At 36.8% G+C, this 19,488-nt stretch overlaps 3 protein-coding genes and 1 long non-coding RNA gene across 5 annotated transcripts in view; 3 read left to right on the top strand and 1 right to left on the bottom strand.

Annotated features, from left to right (window-relative positions):
- Positions 1 to 12,773, top strand: part of LOC135076051 (uncharacterized) — a 33,173-nt gene extending 20,400 nt beyond the window's left edge. Inside the window, exon 5 of the transcript XR_010258171.1 lies at positions 12,762 to 12,773. The gene's annotated coding sequence lies outside the window, so the exon portion shown is untranslated. The remainder of the gene's footprint in view (positions 1 to 12,761) is intronic.
- Positions 251 to 2,069, bottom strand: LOC135076040 (ras-related protein Rab-39B). The gene is made up of 3 exons (XM_063970489.1): positions 1,860 to 2,069; positions 1,432 to 1,783; positions 251 to 1,089 (listed from the first exon to the last, which is right to left on the bottom strand). Exons 1-3 carry the CDS (start codon positions 1,965 to 1,967, stop codon positions 881 to 883), a joined length of 669 nt encoding a protein of 222 aa, XP_063826559.1. The 5' UTR covers positions 1,968 to 2,069; the 3' UTR covers positions 251 to 880.
- Positions 2,389 to 3,818, top strand: LOC135076041 (uncharacterized). The gene is made up of 4 exons (XR_010258168.1): positions 2,389 to 2,746; positions 2,834 to 3,126; positions 3,228 to 3,290; positions 3,508 to 3,818. It is a non-coding gene; the product is annotated as an uncharacterized LOC135076041 (long non-coding RNA).
- LOC135075819 (THAP domain-containing protein 1-like) lies at positions 4,222 to 8,186 on the top strand. Of its 2 annotated transcripts, none has more exons than XM_063970276.1 (5): positions 4,222 to 4,483; positions 4,563 to 4,642; positions 5,054 to 5,168; positions 6,925 to 7,117; positions 7,485 to 8,186. In XM_063970276.1, coding segments are annotated over exons 1-5 (1,038 nt in total). In that variant the 5' UTR covers positions 4,222 to 4,481; the 3' UTR covers positions 8,133 to 8,186. The 2 variants fall into 2 exon arrangements, with proteins under 2 accessions (XP_063826346.1, XP_063826347.1); XM_063970277.1 differs by having other exon boundaries at positions 4,548 to 4,642.
- Positions 12,774 to 19,488: the final 6,715 nt, after the last annotated feature.

Below are 19,488 nucleotides of genomic sequence, written 5' to 3'. Positions count from 1 at the left end.
ATTTTTGGAGAGGAATGCTTTGAATACTTATGTAAAAGCGAGGGAGCGAAATCAGCAAAAGAGATAGTTGACCACACAGTAGTGGACTCATTAGTTTTTAGTTATTATTGTCAGCTTTAAAAATGCGTTAGTTTTAATATAAAGTTTGCGAACATATCGTAAAACAATAAGAAATAAATATTTGTCGACTAAAGCCTAATTTTCGTAGTTATTAATAAGATGGTATAGCTGCTCAAAATAAAACTCAAAATGAAACTATCAGTTTTGTTATTATCTCTTACATAACTAATCGTGTGTGCTTATTGCACAATGTTGCAGGTACAAATTTAAAATTAGTTGTGTTAGTAAGTTAGTAAACTCTAATTACTTGAGAGATTAGCAGAAATTGTATTCTTTGGTTGAAGACTTTAAATACGTTTCTTTTTTCTAAGTGTTCATATTTACATAACTATTAATTATTTCAATAATTTGGCTGTATAAATTAAATTTCTGCATGAAATAAACAATAATAATTTTAAAACTATACTTATTATGGCCATATTACAAGAGTCTTTCATAAATAAATCTAGCATAAACTGATGTTACACAAAGATCATTGTGGATAGATTTTTAGATGTCAAATATAAAATTTGCAATAATTAAATAAAATTATCCATTAAAAATAGAAACAAAATATTTTATGTGCATAACATAGCCTGTCAAAATGTAACATTTGTCCCTTCCCTGTGCCGAAAACCGACAATTTTTTCATTATATCATGACTTTCATTATACCAAAATCTTATCTATGTCCAAATATAAAATTACGCTTACACAATGTTATTTATTAGTCTATTCTAACGAGTCAGTATGTACAATTATGGTGTTTAAATCTAATTCCTTTAACAACAGGTGGATTGGACAGTTTCGGCTTCAAGAAGATTGAAGTCCATGCCGTTGGGACGGTTGAAGCCGGTTTTGATGCCGTCCCAACCGTCCTCTACCTTATATTCTCCAGTTTGGATGCGGTTGTAGACCTCTTGAGCGACCAGAACAAAGGCTTCTTCAACATTCATACCAGTTTTTGCTGATGTTTCCACGTGGTGTAATCCTGAAAATCATACAATAATGCATGACAGTTTTGACAATATTAAATGACCTAGAAAAAATGTTTTAATCTACATAGAAGGTTCATATTTTTAAATTGGGTAATTTTCTAACTAGGTATGTTTATTAGTTAATGTGGTAGTGGTAATGGAATCAAAACATTATTTTTGTATGCACATTGACTTATCTATTATCAAATAATAATATCTAGAGACATTATTAATGACTCATTAAGAAATTACCCTTGAAAACATTTACAGATAATATTACCTATTTTTTATCATCTTTTTGTTATATTCTTTTTAATTTTAAGTAGAAAAATATTAAAAACTAAAAGATCACTTACCATTTTCTTCAGCAAACATCCTTGCTTCCTCGCACGTGACTTCTCTCCTTGCGCCGCTTTTGTTGTCAGTCCCTACTAAGTCTATTTTGCAGCCCACCAAGGCAAACACTGGCCTGTGAGGCTCAATGTGTCTCTTGGCTTCCATCATCCACAGGGGTATGTGTTCGAAGCTGGATCTGTTGCACACGTCGTACACTAATAACGCACCAACAGAGTTTCTGTAGTAAGACTTTGTAATGGATCTAAAACGCTCCTGCCCTGCTGTATCCCACAGCTGCAACTTGATCCTGGTTCCATCTTGCACTTCTATAATCCGAGCGAAGAAATCCACTCCCACTGTGGGGTCCGACAGCTAAAAAATAACGCGTAATTTACTAATGTTCCCAAAAAACCTTGTCTAACAACACGAAAACAATGAATTTACTCACCTCTGCAAACTTCCCATCCGTAAAATATTTCAACAGTGAACTTTTACCTACTGTACTGTCGCCAATTAAAATTAGCCTAAACTGGTAATCGAATATCGGATCAACCATGTTTCTAATTTCAGTATCAATAACATAAAATTAAAGCAACAAAGACCTCGTCAAGAAAATTACGTATTAAAATGACAGACGACAATGAATGAATGACAAGACAAACAGCAGGCAGCAAAGAACACGGGGTGGAAACGCCATAGAGTTTGACAGCTCCATAGAGAGTGAATTTTTTTGACAGTTCCGAGAGGAAGTGACTTTTTTTATAGTTGTCCTTTATGCGACAATGGCAATGGTCTTTTGCGTGTCTGGAATCAAGTTAGTAAACATTTTCGAATTACAACTTCAACTTTTATTTATAAATTATTTTATTGAATCTATTTGCATTCTATAAATGAAATGTTTATTTAAAAGTATATTAATTCAAAGTCGTAATTTTCACTTTAATCAATTTAGTTCCGTCTCAAGTCTGCAACTATGACATTATTAAAAAAAAAAACGTCAAAAATTTTCATCGAAAAAACGTGTTTTTCTTTAAACAAATTTTATCTAAAATCAATAATTTCTCAATCAATATTAATAAGAACTACATGTGCATGGATTGCCAGTTGGATTGATGTTTGTTTTAAGAAGAAATTTCTCTCAAGTAAGATATCCACTCGAGAAAGGTTATTGCAGCTTGCAGCAACATCATGTTTTATCAAGTATTGAACCACACAAAGGATTAAATCTTCATTACAATATCATTCATAACTCCATTTAAATCAATGGAAACTAAATATGGATCGTTTCATGGAGTAACAACATACTTTGGAGTTTGGACCCAAAATACAATACACGTAGGTACATTGCAGGCATAGATTGCAGGACACAGTGAATGATGATACGTGTTTTATACAGTGAATCTAAGTACCTATTTGTTTCAGGTTAATATCGAACTTATAAGGTGTTAAGCTGCAATTACAATAAAAGTGCTTGCTATGGAATCACCGGTGCTGATCATTATTGTCAACTGTTACTTAAAATCCAGATGAACCAACCTTTACTTCCTATTCAAATAAGTTTAGAAGAAACCTATATAAGTAATAAAACCAGACCAAGAATGCTTGATTACAAACGATGAACTCATTTCATTTGCAAGTTATGCCATGACATAAATGCATTAAATTAGGAAGATTTGTATTAGATGAATATTAACTTCTGTTGATAAGAACATTTGGTAAGTACCTTTAAAATTTAAAACACCCTCAAAATGATTCTAACACTATCCTCTGACGCTTTTCGACTAGGATCAAATAAAAGTTAATTATTTAATTACAGATTGGTGGAATCCAGATTCTGTGAATGTACATGTAATTGATTGACAAGTACACATTTGACAAGGTAAATTAATTTTATTTAACAAAGTAGTGCAAATCTAGAAACAAAACAGACAGTAAGATAGGTATGGTAGATAAGACAGATCACTTGTTCATCTGCTGTACTCTTTATAATATTAGTGTAGAATGTAGATGATGTAGATGATGTAGGAGATTACAGTCTTACGGTGACATGCGCATCTTTTTGCTCTTAATTTACAAATATTTCATATATTTTACAGGTGGTGAGAAACGTGTAGATCTGGCCTGCTTACAGTGGCTATTGGATTGGACAGAACCAAAGTGAGAGTGAACGTGTGAATTTATGGAGAACATTAAAAACTATTTTACTATAAGTCATAACGCAACTTATTTTGTATGAGTTACATACAAATGTCAAGCCGTGAGTACATTATGTAAAAACTAAAACAATGTACCTACTGTAATCACAACAGTAACTGTAATCTTTTAAAATCCAATAGTTTTAATGCTTATTGATTTTCGTAAACAAAATATTTCATGTTATATTTCATCAATAAAGTTTCATTTGATACTTCAATAGTTTTATTTTTAACCACAATACATGAAAAGGAACGGATCATAAAAAAGTATGACAGGTATATTTAATCTGTGGGCGGCAGACGCCATATTGTATTCAGCGCCACCTACTGGACAATCTAGCTCGGTACCAGTTTGTTTATCGTTTAACCAATACTAGGGCCGTTTCCTATCTGTCTTTAGACATACTCTCTAATCTGTGGCAAAGAAGTGGCATTTGACAAACAAATTCATATCATTGCCACATTAAAAAAAATGGTAATTCGGTATTCCTACATAGCCGTAGCATTAACAAAAAATAATAAAACCGGTAAAATACCGGTCGCTCTTTGCCCTGCGTATGCCTGCGTACGAACGAATGAATGAATGGAAGGACGCGCTTGTTGTCAGTTATTGTTTCACATTCGTCATTCATTCAAAATTGTTAAAAAGATTTATTTTACTGTTTTCGGAGTTGAGAATTCTAAAAACGATTGTTATTACTATAATTCAGTTATATGTGCATATAGTATATTGACGACACGGAAGCTTTATTTGGCACAATAATAATGTGAGATACATAATTGTTATCTGATAAATTATAACCTATGAGAAAGGTTACTATCACAGTTAAACCGGGCCTTGGGGCTGGTGCAGAGGAAACTGTTTAGAATATTGAATGTAAGCATACAATTTTGAGTGCAATTAAATTCATAGGCAATATTTGGTGTATCATTGTCCGTAGATCGTTGTTTTTCAGGGTAAACAAAATGAGCTACAGTTACAAAAGTAAGGAGAATGTCGAGTTTGGTGAAACTAAGGGGAAAGCTACACCGGTCGGTACGTGCAAATTGGGCCATAATAAACTTCAACGCAATAAAATAATGAATTGAGCATTGTTTACTACATATATTTAGCGGGCTACTGTTTATTTACACTTATCATGTTTCTTGATTACATGCCAACTTAATTAGTACATAAACCAATATGTTTTATAAACATAGTACATGTTAGTCCACATTTATTTCATAAATGTACAAATTCACATGACAATGGTGGACATTAAATTCATGCTGACACACAAAGTAGCAGCGGTGTAGTAGTATTGCTTAGTTTGCAGATTTATATTTTTAAAATAACAAAATAGCTGTTCACTGTGTAAGCAATTTTGGCAATTTTTTTAGTAAAATTTAAAGACACAACTACTTGATAATGTACTTTGAACATATTTTCCGTCTCCATTCAAACCAGCAATGGTGGCACCAGAGGTAAAGCACAATGCAGACGTGAAGGCGGAGATTACCAAGACATGTGCTGTGCTGGGCTGCGAAGACTCAAAAAATTTGGATGAGGAGTCATTTTTCAGGTAAACAGAAACTATACAATATAAATGTCTGAAATATAGGAAACAAATTGTTTATTTATCAATTTTCAAACATGTTTTATTTATTTTATTTTGGAATTTTTATTGTTTTTTGTCCCCTACTTTTATCTTCTTGTTATTTTAATGTTATTTAGGTCTAATCTACCATTACTGAAGTTGAAATGAAAATACTAAATTGTTTGTGTTTATTAAGTAGTAGATATTTGCATAGTTGATTATGCTGTCTTTTAACCGCGAGACTCGCGATTAAGTGTTATGTATGTAGTCTCATTTGATTTAATTTTAAGCATACATTGAAGTTTTCTGATTGGTTTAATTTCATTCACGTAATCGCGTTATCTCGCGGAGGCCCACCCACGCATACAGCCTGTTTTATACCAAAGGATCACATTCTCTATTGGGGGAAGTACACTATGCGGCAAATTGTCCAAGTCGAAGCGCTAGCTCGCACACTAAAGTATGGGCGACACACGCGAGGCGGAAGGAGTAAGTAACCGAGACGGTGTTCACACTATTACGTCTTGGCCAATTTCCCGCATAGTGTGCTACCACCATATCGTTATTAGGTACTTTGAATTGCCTCTGGGCAACAGCTGACGTCTGCTGTTTTGACCAATCCGTATCGCAGAATCGAAGAAGCGCGTCTGTATTGGAGACGTTAAAAATTAGCGTAATCGGGGCCCTGGTCCGCGAAACGTTATTCAAATAGTGTGAACACCATCTCGGTTACTTTCTTCTTCCCCGACCCGTGCGTCGCCCATACTTCGGTGTGCGGGCTAGCTGCATAGCGCTTCGACTTGGACAATATTCCGCATAGTGTACTTGCGCCAAAACATAAAGGACTGAAACTGGCCCACCCAGCTCAGCACTAGCCATAGGTACTATTTGTCCTCAAGCAGTAGGTTCATTTTGCGATACGATTTACCCGTCGCTTATTGAGGCGTTGTTTGACGTAAACATGTTAAGCAAGAGTTCGTATTAATACCCATCCATCATATTTTAAACTATGATCAGTCAGCTGACTATAAAACGTAGTTTAACTTAATCTAGGCTAACATATTCGTGTCACCAGCACTCGTGTCTAACTAAGGCGATAATATCTTACAACTAATTAACCGTAATTATCATTTCTTTCGGCGGAGTCTTACAAACAAAACAGAAAATAAGTAAATTGTTGTAAACAACTCTAAAGTTGTTTACAACAATTTCATCCCAATGGACTCTGAAGAACACCGTCAGGTCTTAATAGAATGGCCTCGCCTTTCTGGCGAAAAACACCCTGTAACTCCCATGTTACAAGCAAATTAATAAATAAACAAACCCCATTTCACCCTCCGGACCAGTGGCTGTGTAATAGAAACTTCATTCATTCATTCGTGACGTAAAAATAGGGTAAATGTGCGTGATGAGGACACATCGCACCCGATTTGTATTTGAATTACTTATATGTCTTTGTCTTTCTTTTTAACATGTTTATTTTCTGCTCATTCCTTTGCAAATACAATTTCCCGTCCATTCTTAATTGAATGTCCATCACTTGACAATAATTTAAGGGGACATAAAAACTAAATTCCATCCATTCCTTAATTGGCAGTTATCGTTCGTTTCAGCCAAATGACGTCCACTGCTGGACAAAGGCCTCCCCCAAGGTTTTCCACAATTAACGGTCCTGCGCTGCCCGCATTCAGGATATATCTAGCTTGGATTGGAAGTTATAGTGTTTATTAATTAATTTTAGATTCCCCGAAGACGCGAACCTCAAGCAGATATGGACAGACTTGACGGGTCGCAACAACTGGACACCAACGGACTATTCCTACATCTGTATACAGCATTTCTCTGTGGACTGCTTCAAATGCGACGCTTCCAATGAGATGGTCCTGGTGGAGAATGCGGTCCCTTCTCTGAAGCTGCCCAGACATGTTTTGGAGGTTTGTAGTCTTTTTATGTAGTTAGTGGTTTTCGTAGATAGTGGATATTTAGTAGATATTGCTTTAGTAGTCGACCTTTACTGGTTGGGTTTTATTATTTGTCTAGCCATGGATATTAAGTTTGGATAATTTGGCCCAAAAGTACGAATTGCGTGAAAAAATGACAATTTTCGCACTATACGTTTAGTTCCAATATTAAATCTGTTGATCTATAAATGCGGGTCATTAGACTCATTAGCAGCTATGAACCGATAGAATTCATTGTCGGTGTTACTTAAAGTTTATTGGAAAATAAAAGCCTTCGTTGAAATTTTTAAGTCAAAAAACGTCCGCGAAACAAGTATCAAAATTGATTTTCTTACAACAGGTCGAATATATAGATGAAGAAACGCTAGACAATGAAGAAGAGGAAGAAGAATACGATGAGGATTACATGGACTTTGAGGAACTGGACGACGAAGAACTGCGGCCTGTAAACGGAAACTCTCACGCGGACACACACGGCAAACCAGTAAAGACAGAAAAACCAGACAACACAGAACTGCTCAAACTATTCACAGAGGTCCAGAAAATGCAAAGACAAGCCGTCGGCCTCAGAGACAAGCTAAAGAGAAGCATGCGAGCACACAACCGCCAGAACAAGCTACTCCACCGCATACAAGACATGATCGAGAGGAAAAAGAAGATTCTAGATCAGAAAAGAAAGAAAAAGGCGCGGATTCTTCTGTCGTTGCAGGACAAGATAAACGAGGACATGAGCGGTTTAGTTTTAGCGATGCCGATCAGGCAAACGGATGATTTGAAGAACTTCGCGCTTAGTATATACAAGTATTCGCCGCAGGCGTACATATATGTTAGGAATTCGCTAAGAACAATGCTGCCAAGTACGGAGGTGCTTGATTCGTGGCTATCGGCCGGGTACCAGCCCAGAACCGCGTTGTCTAGTACAAACTTGGTTAAGTTAACCGCTGAGCAGACGGAGAAAGAGTTATCATGTAAAATTATGATAGGTTAAGGTTAAATCACGGCAAACATTTTACTTTCCAATTAAAGATACGTTATGGATTGATATACTGTTTTTTTACTTTACCTTTTTATCCTCAATAAGTTAGTAATTTCATACAATTTGGAAGTGGACTTCGAGTTGGTAAAAGGTATTTTAAAAGCATGGAAAAAATATAAAATATTTTGTTTTCACAACGTCTAATAAAATAATGAAAATATGGGTAAATACTCCAATATTCGCTACTAACTTGATTACAAATAAAAAAATGACTTGAACAAAATTGAACGCAAAAATTCACAGTCAAGTCTTGGAGGCTTCTCTAAAAGGCCGCCCTCTGTACGTTTGACGTAGGTACATTACGTTACAACAGCCTGTTGCTCGCGACCTAACGCCCCCGCCAGCGAATACCTCGCAGCGTGGACAGATGGCGCTGTACAATTTATGCATTCTAGTTAGAAAGGGAAGGCTAGACGGACCAAACAAACGGACGGTTCCGGCTCAGTGCCGTGATTCGCTGCTCACGGACGGCGGCTCGGCGTCTCCGAAGAACGCTCTCGTCGCGCGTGAACTAAAATAAATATCCTACCCATCTGTTCAAATAACGTGCAAGTTTTTATTATTTCCCCAAAAACAAACGTAAAAGATGTGTGTGTTTTACGCCCGGCCATATGTCCTCGCGCCGTAAAAGGCCCTAAGTTTGGTTCGAATTATTTTTGTGTTCGCAAAGTGCTTCAGTGGTTTTTGTTTTCGTTCCGTGTATTGTGACTGGATTTGAGAACTCGATTATGCCGAATGGTTCATAAAAAGGTATGCCCGAATTTTCTATTTTTGAAGCAGGAACTGAATTATTTTCGTGTTTCTCGTATGAATTGGAGTCTAGATCCACGGCCGCAAGTGGCCAGTAACTGGACTTTCGCAATCGCTATTCTACGTGCATGTGTGTACCTTAAAAGTAAAACACTGCCATAATCGGACCACGTCCGATCGGTATTAGAATACGTGAACAATTTAAAATATTCGCTTTAACGCTATAAACAGGTACAAATATAATGAGCTAATGTCTCATTCGAATCATGCCTCAATATTTCATTTCTCTTTCCACTTAAAAGGGTTTGAAACTATTAGCGACTCGTTAATGAAAGTGCTTTCTTTTGATTTAATTGTGGCAGTATGATTTGCATAGAAATAGGTTGCATTACATGAGCGTCGGATGCATTTCTCGAGTGAAAGTTGTGCATAATCAGTTGTTCCGTCTGAGATAGTGAGACGTAATTTGCAAAGGTCAAGATTGCTGACGGCTGCACGCTTCCTCTATTCATTACGTCAATTTATATTCCCTCTGTGGTCATCGCGGCCACCAATTGACGGTTTCCGGGCGGCCACCGTCCATCATTGCCTTTTCCCCTGCATCTACTGCGTATTTTACAATTTCAATAGCGTCAAAATCCAACATACTGCAGGAACACAACACAAGTAGTCATTCTTTTATTGTTGTAGTTCATTGATCCCACGGACAAGTAACAATGAGTCTAAAGCCGATTCTTATCAAGCAATACTCACGAACTACTATTTGTCAATCGGGTTGTGTCTTGGGTTTGTCAAATTGGTGTCCATAATTGGTCCCATGACCACAATGGGAGATAAAGTTCATTGAAGTAAAGAATGTGGACAGCTTGGCCAAGTTTTCAATTACCTCCAATCGTGTAGAAATTGTGCAACATGGGTAATAGCTTCTAGCGATTATTAAATTGGTTAAAAGTGGGTAGTTACGTTCGATCTTAGAAATCGCCCTTCCTGCTAATATCGATGCGATTAGCCGATTAATTCGCCTTCTTCACACCGTCACGTAATATTTAGATTCGTAATTGTTTTTGTTATGCAAAAAGAAAGAGTTATTAAATCCTATTACCTACATGTTGAACAGTTTTCCTTTGAAAACCAATACTAAATTATCATTGTAATTTTTTATGGTTTCGGATTTCTTTCATTCTATTCGTAATGAATACATTTATGTGCTTTAATTACGCACTAATTTTGCTAGGTCTAGCTTTAGCTATGTTTAAAATTTCGAGAAAATCATCAGCATCAGCATCGTATTTGTCATCGTAGCTAAGTATGGCCTTTTGTATGCTAAGAATTTTACGTTCCTTCCGTCCGATGTATTCGGATCTATTTTTAGTTTGTCTTTAAAGATAATGGTACAGCTACCTCTTGTTACGTTAGTAGGTAAGTTCCTTGTACCCGCTATGGTAGAATCATGGTAAAACCGTGGTCAATGATCTCCAAGTCACTGTGCTTTGCTTTCTGACCTTGACTCAAGTTACAATCTAATAATTTGACGGCATTTGCCCCACTTGACGGTCGTTCAGCAAATTGTTAAACACCGTAAACTGTGGCGAATTCTGTTATGACTTGTCGTAATAAGAAATTGGAGTTTTCTCGTAAGAATTTTATCTGATTGGTTGGCATACTTGTAGAAGAAACTCAGTATTAAAAATTTGCTGATCACTGCAACTTTTTACAGCGCTATATCTAGACGTGGTAGCTGTAGTGAGTGATACAGTCGCGGATACGCATGCGATGGAGCGTGGATACATAAAATACAATACGAATGAACGTTACTGTTCATGGGTAAAGTGATATAGAAGATGCAAAATGTTTAGATTATTTGGTTTAGTCATTGTCAGCCAAATTGCGAGGAGGAAACAAACAGGTTGTGAAGTTACGAATGCTTTAAAAACGCGACTGTATGATTCACAACACAATACAATCGTATGAGTTTGTTGATTCCTATGAGCAATTAAAACCGCGCGGTTAAACCGATAAAAATTACAAAGTTGCCTACAAAAGCTCTATTGTGTCGTGAATTCATGACCTTAGCTTATCGACCTGTCATATAAGTTTAAGCTTCATTTTCCCTGAAAACCTAAACGGAAAATTAAGAATAAATTTATAAGTCTGAAATGGTTTAGCCTAAATTCCCGTCGGTGTAAACGGTGACAAGTTAATAGAAGCTTGCTTATTAAGTTGGCGAGGCCTAGATCGCTGATAACCAGCGGTTAATGTTTTCGGTAATCGTTCTCGGAAATGTTCCCGCCACGATTAGTGTTCCGGAACGCATCTCAAGTTTAGCAACTGTTGATCGTATAAACGTATTACATGAGATTAAAATCGCGTTACCTATTTGGGTGTACGCCAGCTCTGGTTTTCGGTCTGATATAAGTCTAGTTTGTTTGATACTTTTGAGCAGATTAAACCAATTCAGTAGAAATTGAGCGAAGTTATAAGAAGTTGCTTTCTGTTTCAGTTGTTGGCAATGTTTTCCCAAGTAATTAATTTAGTAGAATAAGTACCTAAACTCACTGCTCTAGTGTAGAGGTATTTCGTGGAAAATTATGGGTTTCTTGAAATATTTTCTTTCCCGGGCTAATAACAATAAGTTCCAAGTCTCAAAGCTCGTTGATTTGCTATCTTTGATCAAGACTTTTAAGTCACAAGACCGATTATGCAGTTGTTATGCGACAAAGTAACAATTACAACAACATTAATTAGTAAGCAAGCTGACAATAGTGACTGAGTTTCTTGCGCTGCTTCTTCTCAGCACTGGCCCATTTATTGTCCCGAAGCAGTGGTAGGGTTAATACTGGGACGTGTAAAAGTGCTTTTTAAAAGCCTATTTGCAAAAATAAATGAGTTTTTATAACGTGAAATGTAACGGGTATCTGCTGAAATAATGACCACAGATACACTTATGGAGCCGCGCATTCTAGTATCTTTAATTTATGACAGTTATTCAGACCGATTATGCAGCTGTTATGCGACAAAGTAAAATGAAACGTAACTGTTACCTGCTGAAATAATGACCGCAGATACACTTATGGAGCCGCGCATTCGTTAGTATTATCAGGCACGCAACGGCAAGGACAGTGCGGTCTAGTTGCATAATGACCTATATTGGCTTCTAGCCTTTGCATGGCCTAACTGTGTAACGTGTAAAAAGTAGAAAGTCGATCTAAACGCGAATTTAAGAAGATTAAACTAGGCTCATGGCGGAAATCTTAACTTTAGTCAGTCGCGTTTAGGAAGCTTTTAATGTGATAGACGCAGTTAATATCATAATATTATGTTCATCGGAGCGACTGCGAGCGAGTATACGTTTATTGTCGCCATTCATACTGTGTTTTGATTGTTCCCCGCCTACTTACATTTGGTTAATTCTCAAAGGTATAAGTAGGTTACCAACACTTTGAAAGCGTTTCGTCACGTCATCCATCAACCCAAACAAATGAAACTCGCAAGTAAGGAGGAACTTTGCTTTTATGCAGGACGCCTGATTTCCTAGCTCACCGTAAGCGTGGGTTTATAATACAGGGTGTCTGGAAATTAGTGGCGGCGGACCCGTTAAGGGGAGGTAGGCTAGGGTTATTCTGACAGATATCACCTTAGAGACCTACCGTCCTTATTTATGTTTTTGTGTATAGTCCGGTTGCTGTACACGTAGAATTTCGTCCAATGACCCCAAGCTACCCATCCTTATCGCTCGCGCGTAATTAATTTATGTTGCGCTCGCACACTCACTGTTGCCGCCCGTCGCACAGTCGCGACAGGAATATTATTACGCGCGGGCGAAAAGGATAGGTAGCTTGGGGTCTTGGACGAAATTCTATGTGCTCGGCGACCAGACTTTAGCAGTTTTTGCATAAAATAATGACACTTACGAAGATTTAACAATTAATATTACTACTATTTGAAAATTTTTGGTTACACTCTTTAAGTAGGAATATCTTGGAAAGAGTTAAATAAGGACGGTAGGTCTCATAGTGATATTTGTCAGAATAACCCTAGACTACCTCCCCTTAACGGCTCCGCCACTAATTTCAAGTCAACCTGTATACATTTGGATGAATTTTATTTGCGTCCTAATAACAAATTGGAGTATTTAAATTCAAATCATCGAAAGGCCTATGTTTGCCCGTTTTAGAATAATCCAGAAAAGTTCATAAATATGAATGGACTAATGTAAGGTCTCATGCAATCAATCTGCAAGTCTGTTCCAGAATAGGAATGTATTCACAAAATTATAGGCTCAGCTGCAAGAAAACGTTTGCAATTCATGAAATGGATTTGTTACATTCGCTGCGACTGAGTTTCACAACGTTTCAATTTGAAAAACTTGACTGCTTTTTAAAGTGCTTATCTATACCTCATTTGGCACTAAGGCCCAGAACACACGGTGAAACCGGTTTCAAATGGTCGCGTCATGTGTGGTCTCTCAACGGAATCTATGGCAGAAACTTAGATGCAACTCAAAAGTAACTAGAAGTTGCAGTTTCGTTGCAATTGCGTTTCACCGTGTGTTCTGGGCCTAATTAACCTGATGAATTTGTTAGGAACCTCACATAAAACTTAAGGTAGATGGTAACTTTGCTGCTTCAATGTTTGTAAAGTTTTATTATTGTTGTTGAAGCAGACGCTTGCCCATTCTTCTTTGTTATGAGGAGTTTACTCAAGTTTTACACTCAAAAGATTTTCTCAAACGTTGGTGAACTTATTGTTTGTGAAATCATTTAATTATTAACACCCATGTTAACTTAAGCATACTATTAGCGTTCAAGAAGAAAAAACCATTCAAGAATAAATTCGTCTTTCTCTTAATTCTTATTCGAAATCTCAATTAGTTTTAGCTTGTTTAAGGATTCATTTTGTTATAGCAAAATTATGTTGATTTCGTTCTTTTTCAATAAAATGGACATTAATCTACAATAATACAAACGGACGTTCGTTTAAATCTCTCCCGCCTGTTCAAACGAAACCGATGTGGAACGTAATTGATTGCGTTGTAATTATTCCCCACAATCGCGTATTATACACAAACGCGCGTAATTGCAATGTAAGGACGTTTCAATTTGTATTTTTGTTTTACTCTTTTATTTGAAGTAGGTAGGTAATTTTTTTTTCTTTATCTTATGCTTTTCAATTTAAGCACCTCAAGCCGGTTCAAGGTGGATGACGTGCGTCATCATATCCAATTGTTTTAAAATGTCTACTATTATGTCTGGATTTTCTGTATGTTAACTTATGTAGGGTGTTAAGCAGGGTCAATGAATTAATCAATTTTGAAAACTTTTTTTTATCGCCGCAAAATTGGTTTGGGTAACTATCAAAGATTGGCATAGTAAGCTGAATTTCTTGCCTCCATTTTGCCACTGTTTGTGAAGGCATGCCAGTCAGTTGTACGAGTCTAATCACGCCCGCCTAACGGGCTGGCCATGCCACTGACAGTGATGTGAGTGACGTCACACTGGCACTCTGATTCGTTATTAAACATGTTTATAATCTGAGAATAATAATGCAACGTTGCACTGTTCGGCAATAAATTTTATTCGCGGAAATAATTAGTTAACAAGGTGCTTAATCAGCATGAAACTGATTTGAAAGAAGAAGCACTGTGCAATAAATAATTATGAGTTATTTTTTTTCCATTTTTTTTTCTTTTTACTTCATAATTATTTCAGTTTTTTTAATGGGTTTAATTGAACCATGCCAATAAGACGTCTCATAGTACCTGCATACTTATCTGATACCACGGTTGTCTTGTCTTGTCATACAACACACGATTCAATCACCATCATCAGTCATTTAATCTCCTTCTCTCTAATTATAATTTTTGATATCATAACAAATGTTTACTTAAGATTAAGATTAAGCTTGTCTTAAGTTTAAACTTCACGGTTCAAGGATGGAATGTAGTTTTCATTACAGCTTCTCTACCCTTAAGGGTATCGTGGGCGTTATTTAAAACTTATCAAGGAATATTAAACCCTTACAACCCCTTAAGCCATGTTATAGTTGATGTTATTAGAATATCTAGTTTCTAAGGAGCCAAAGCCGCCTACTGGAGCAGTGGCGTAGCTAGGTAACCAAGGGCCCTGGGGCAAATAAAAAGATAAGGCCCCATACTGCAATCTGAACTGGTTAGGTTTTATCAAATTTATTGACATTAAGCTTACTTACTCCTGATACAGCATTAATTTTTTTAACCGTTCTCTTCTCTTCACAATAAAACGCACATATCGCTATTCTGAGCTTTGTTACGTCTTGTTTGAATAGTGTAATTGGTACTACCGTTCTATTCATGAATAAATAAATAAATCGCTATCCGTCAAATTTACAACACTGCCAGTGCCAACACAGAAAGAATTTAGGGGAATTCCCTAGGTATAACTTTCGAATATCTCTATTTATTTTGAAAATGGGAGAAAATTTTGAAAAGTTCAGTTCAATTGAGTTTTTCTGGTAAGGATTCGGGGGCCCCCTAAGCTTGGGGGCCCCGGGGCACGCCCCGCCTTGCCCCTTAGTAGCTACCCCCTGCCCCTGTACTGGAGTAAGTTTCAGTGACATTCCAGATTCCAATTAAGTACGTGCGATGCCCGGTGCACAAATATGTGTGTGGGAGCGGACAGTTTGCAAACTATCCGAAATCTTAGCGTGAATATCAAAACTTATACCTCCTACCCCGTGCCAGACTATTTTGTATCTAGTGAAATAGAGATTAGAGACCAATTTTAACTTATCGAGTTCCTGGAGTGCAAATTTCGTGAGCTGTTTTATAAGGCGTATTCATTTATCTAATTAGGTGTCTTTTTAACGTTAATATGTACAAGAATTAACATCATTATCATCGTCTTCTCGTTCTGTTTGTACTACTCTGTATGTCTAATTTTCTGTGAATCTTAATAAGGCACATTTTGATGTTAAGTAACGCTTATTTTGTCGTAATTTGCGATAGTTTCCTAAGAATAAACAATGCCCTACGTTTTGCGCCCAAAATCGCCTAAGTTCACTTCCACTTTGATCACCTAAACTCTGATTTTTAATTCGACAGAATTTTGACATTTCAGAAGTGTTGCCAACATTGAAACATTCCCACTAAGAATGGAGAGCATTTTCACAAATTAAAAAATAATCCTTTTTGAATTTAAGGTTTCACTTGAAAAACTAAGGCTTAAAAATGTACTGATCATTTCGAAATGGTCATTTGAATTTTTATTATCATATTTTTGAAGTTACAAAAAAAATTGGGAAATTATTTTTCTATTACTGGACTCCCTGGCCAATAATCCATGGGTTACAAACCTTATTTATGAAAATCCTTTTGTTAATAAAATCTTAGCTTCATAAAATAATCAATTTAACAAGACGCCAATTTTATTAAGATGACGATAATGATGATTGATGATCAATACATATTTTCGTTTATGTTAATATGTTGTTTTACTGTGTTAAAAACACGTTTTTTTATATTTAGTCTCAAAATGTACATAATAATTAGTGTAAATTGAATTCACAAAACAAACAATAGTTCATTCTTGAAAGTTGTACTTGATGAAATTTCATTTCATATTATTTATTATTAATTCAAAGCAAAAAAGGCTTATTACATCTGAATTGTCAAAAAATGACAGCTGTCAGAATTCCGCTTATCCATGGGTGATCAAAGGACATCGTGTCGCCTGGAGTCCACTTTGATCACCTGAGTGATCAAATCCAGGTGATCAAAGTGGAATAGATCTAAACATAGCAACAATTTTACACAATATTATTGAGAATTTCTCCAATGTGTGTTATTTTCCAATAGTTGTGTTTAATTAGCATCTTTAATTAGAAGCTTGTTAATGTGTGCTTGTTATGTCTGAAGGTCTGAACATGACGTCATGGAAAATGCCGAAGTTGTTCGTATGTACAACATACTTACTTACATACGAGTATATTCGCGATGTACAAAATGGCTGTCTACGCTTCAGTGAAATTAATGTTCCCAGCGCGTAAATGCGTGAATTTCGGGTTATAGGGTTTTAGCAGGAGGCGGGAGTTCACTGAAATGATTTTCAAAGATTCGCCGACATTTTGAAGCGAGAAATTGTTTGTGGTTCATTCTATCGAGTGAACTAGGTGTACTTAGTAGTTAGACAGAATTAATTAGATTTGACTAGGTTTGGTGTCACATAGTTTCATTTAGTTTTCGGCGCTTATAGGTACTGAGGGCTGCGAGCACTTTATAGAAATATATGAACATTTTAGTTCTTGAAGGTTTCCGCTAGGGGCGCTGTACGGGCATACATAATGTCATTTTTTACGCGCTCACTAGTGGAGGACGTTTGATGTAAACTGACACTACGCCCCCTGATGTAAGTTGAAAAAGTCGATTGAGTCGGACGAGGGCTCAGGCCTCTGACCGTTTTATACCTCATCATTTCAGCCGTAGGACGACATAGGCCTCCCTCAATTCCATATTGACCGGTTGGTAGCGGCCTGCATCCAGCGCCTTCCTGCTACCTTTATGATGTCATCGAGATGATATGATTTCTATACCTACAACGGATAAATTTGTGAACCAGTGATTTTATCAAGAGAGATTCTTCTTGTGAAAAAAAGACAAGTTTCTTACTTCAAAGCGACTGCTTGATAATTATGCCATCGCAGCATTTCGATACATCTTTCTCGGAACTATAGTTAGTACGAAAGCAAAACACGGAACAGTTTGGCAATCAGTGTTCCGAATTGCTAACAAGTGCTTCCGTCTAGTTTGGGCGATAATTTCTGTCGACAGCTAAACTCTGCGGTGAGCGCCTTCGATCTTCACAGGGCTGGCATTAGAACTAGATAAGTGGATGCAGGCCGCGCAGAAATGGTATTTGTGGAAATCCTTGGTAAGGTCTTTGTGTCAAATGAAAGACAGTCTGGTCATTCGATATCTCTTACGGGACTTATCTTACCGCACTTTCCCACCACTGTAACTCCTGTATAGCCAGGATCTACAGCTTGGCCTCCAATGAAACCCAGCCAGTGAAGGTTGAGTTTTCCTGGGAGATAGCTAACATTCGATATCTCTACGTAACAGTACGTTTCTCTAGAAACTTCCTGCCTGTGGAATAGACTGTCGTCTGCGGTATTTCCGGACGGATACGACCTGCAAGCTTTCAAGAGGAGAGCGTATCTTCACCTTAAAGGCCGGCAACGCACCTGTAACGCCCCTGGGTCTGCGGGTGTCTATGGGAGACGGTAATCACTTACCATCAGGTGATCCGTCTGCTCGTTTGCCTCCTGTCAAATAAAAAAAAAAATCTCTTGGTGAACAATTTTATTGAATTGAAATTTATTTATTAGTGGCTTCTTTCCAATACGCTGCAGAAGCCTGCCCGCTACATTTTTTATTATTTTCCTTCGTTTGCCCGCACCCCAACTAATGACTGCGGTTGGCAACCCTGACAGTTAGGGGAGTAGGTACGGACAGCGGCAGATCAAGTTTAATACTGGAGCAACTTATTCCAGTTGAAATAGGGGCTATTTTGCATCAAAAATGTAAAGTTAGAGGTGCGGGTAGTTTGACGGCCGTTTGTGGAGAGTTAGTGATTCTAATTGTTGTTTCGAGTTGCGGATTCGTTTGGAGTGATCATTTATTCACGTCCCCGTAATTAAAGCTTTGGACGTGGTATAGGTAATTAGTGTCATTGTGATATTAATGATAAGGTATGGTCTAGTATGTAACGATAAACGCACATTTTCAGGAGTGATTCTACTACTTAAATGCAACAATATACAACTTACAGGGTTTATAAGATCACTACCTCATACGAATTGTAACATCTAACTGGTCATGATTTGATTTTTGGGATATTAACTGTTTGTTGGTCTTGTAAGTAGGTAAAAGTTGTTACATTTGAGCTGTAGAATCACCCTTATGATAATATGTTTTTTTTTTTCGTCTTTGTACTTACAGATTTCTTTAATCGTCAATTTCTTGCACTAATTTATAGGCCTATACTGATTCGACCTACTGTCACACCGTCTGAACATTAGACCACAGACTTGTCGATTTTTTTATAAGAGGTCATATTTATTTTGATATCATGATGAATATTAAATTTTAAAGTAAACAAAACGTCAAAGTAAATAATAACTCATGTGAAAGTTTAGCACCGTCTGTTATTTCTATTAAAATAATAACTTCCCACATTCCGAAATTTACTGCCGTAATAACGTTAGGTACGCAGTTGTATACCAACTTCGTTACGGTTGCGATCTTGGCATATTATTTTACATAATCCTCGTAATGAATCTAGTTACCTACTAAATGAAGTTTCATTTACATTAAAGCCTAGCTTACATAGATGTAGTACATCAAAGTAAATCGGATACTGTTCACAAAGAATTCCTTGGCTAACTAAGAAACAGGACATTATCCCTTAACATTTTCTTGTAACTTGTTGCAAAGACGAACCATATGGATCGCACTGTGAAAAAGTTGTCAGATCTCATGTAGAGCCAAGCTTTTAAATACGCCCTAGTTGTACACCGTAGTAAA

Source organism: Ostrinia nubilalis, chromosome 11 (assembly GCF_963855985.1).
Source record: "Ostrinia nubilalis chromosome 11, ilOstNubi1.1, whole genome shotgun sequence".
NCBI lineage: Eukaryota > Metazoa > Arthropoda > Insecta > Lepidoptera > Crambidae > Ostrinia > Ostrinia nubilalis.
This window is presented reverse-complemented; position numbering and strand designations above follow the sequence as displayed.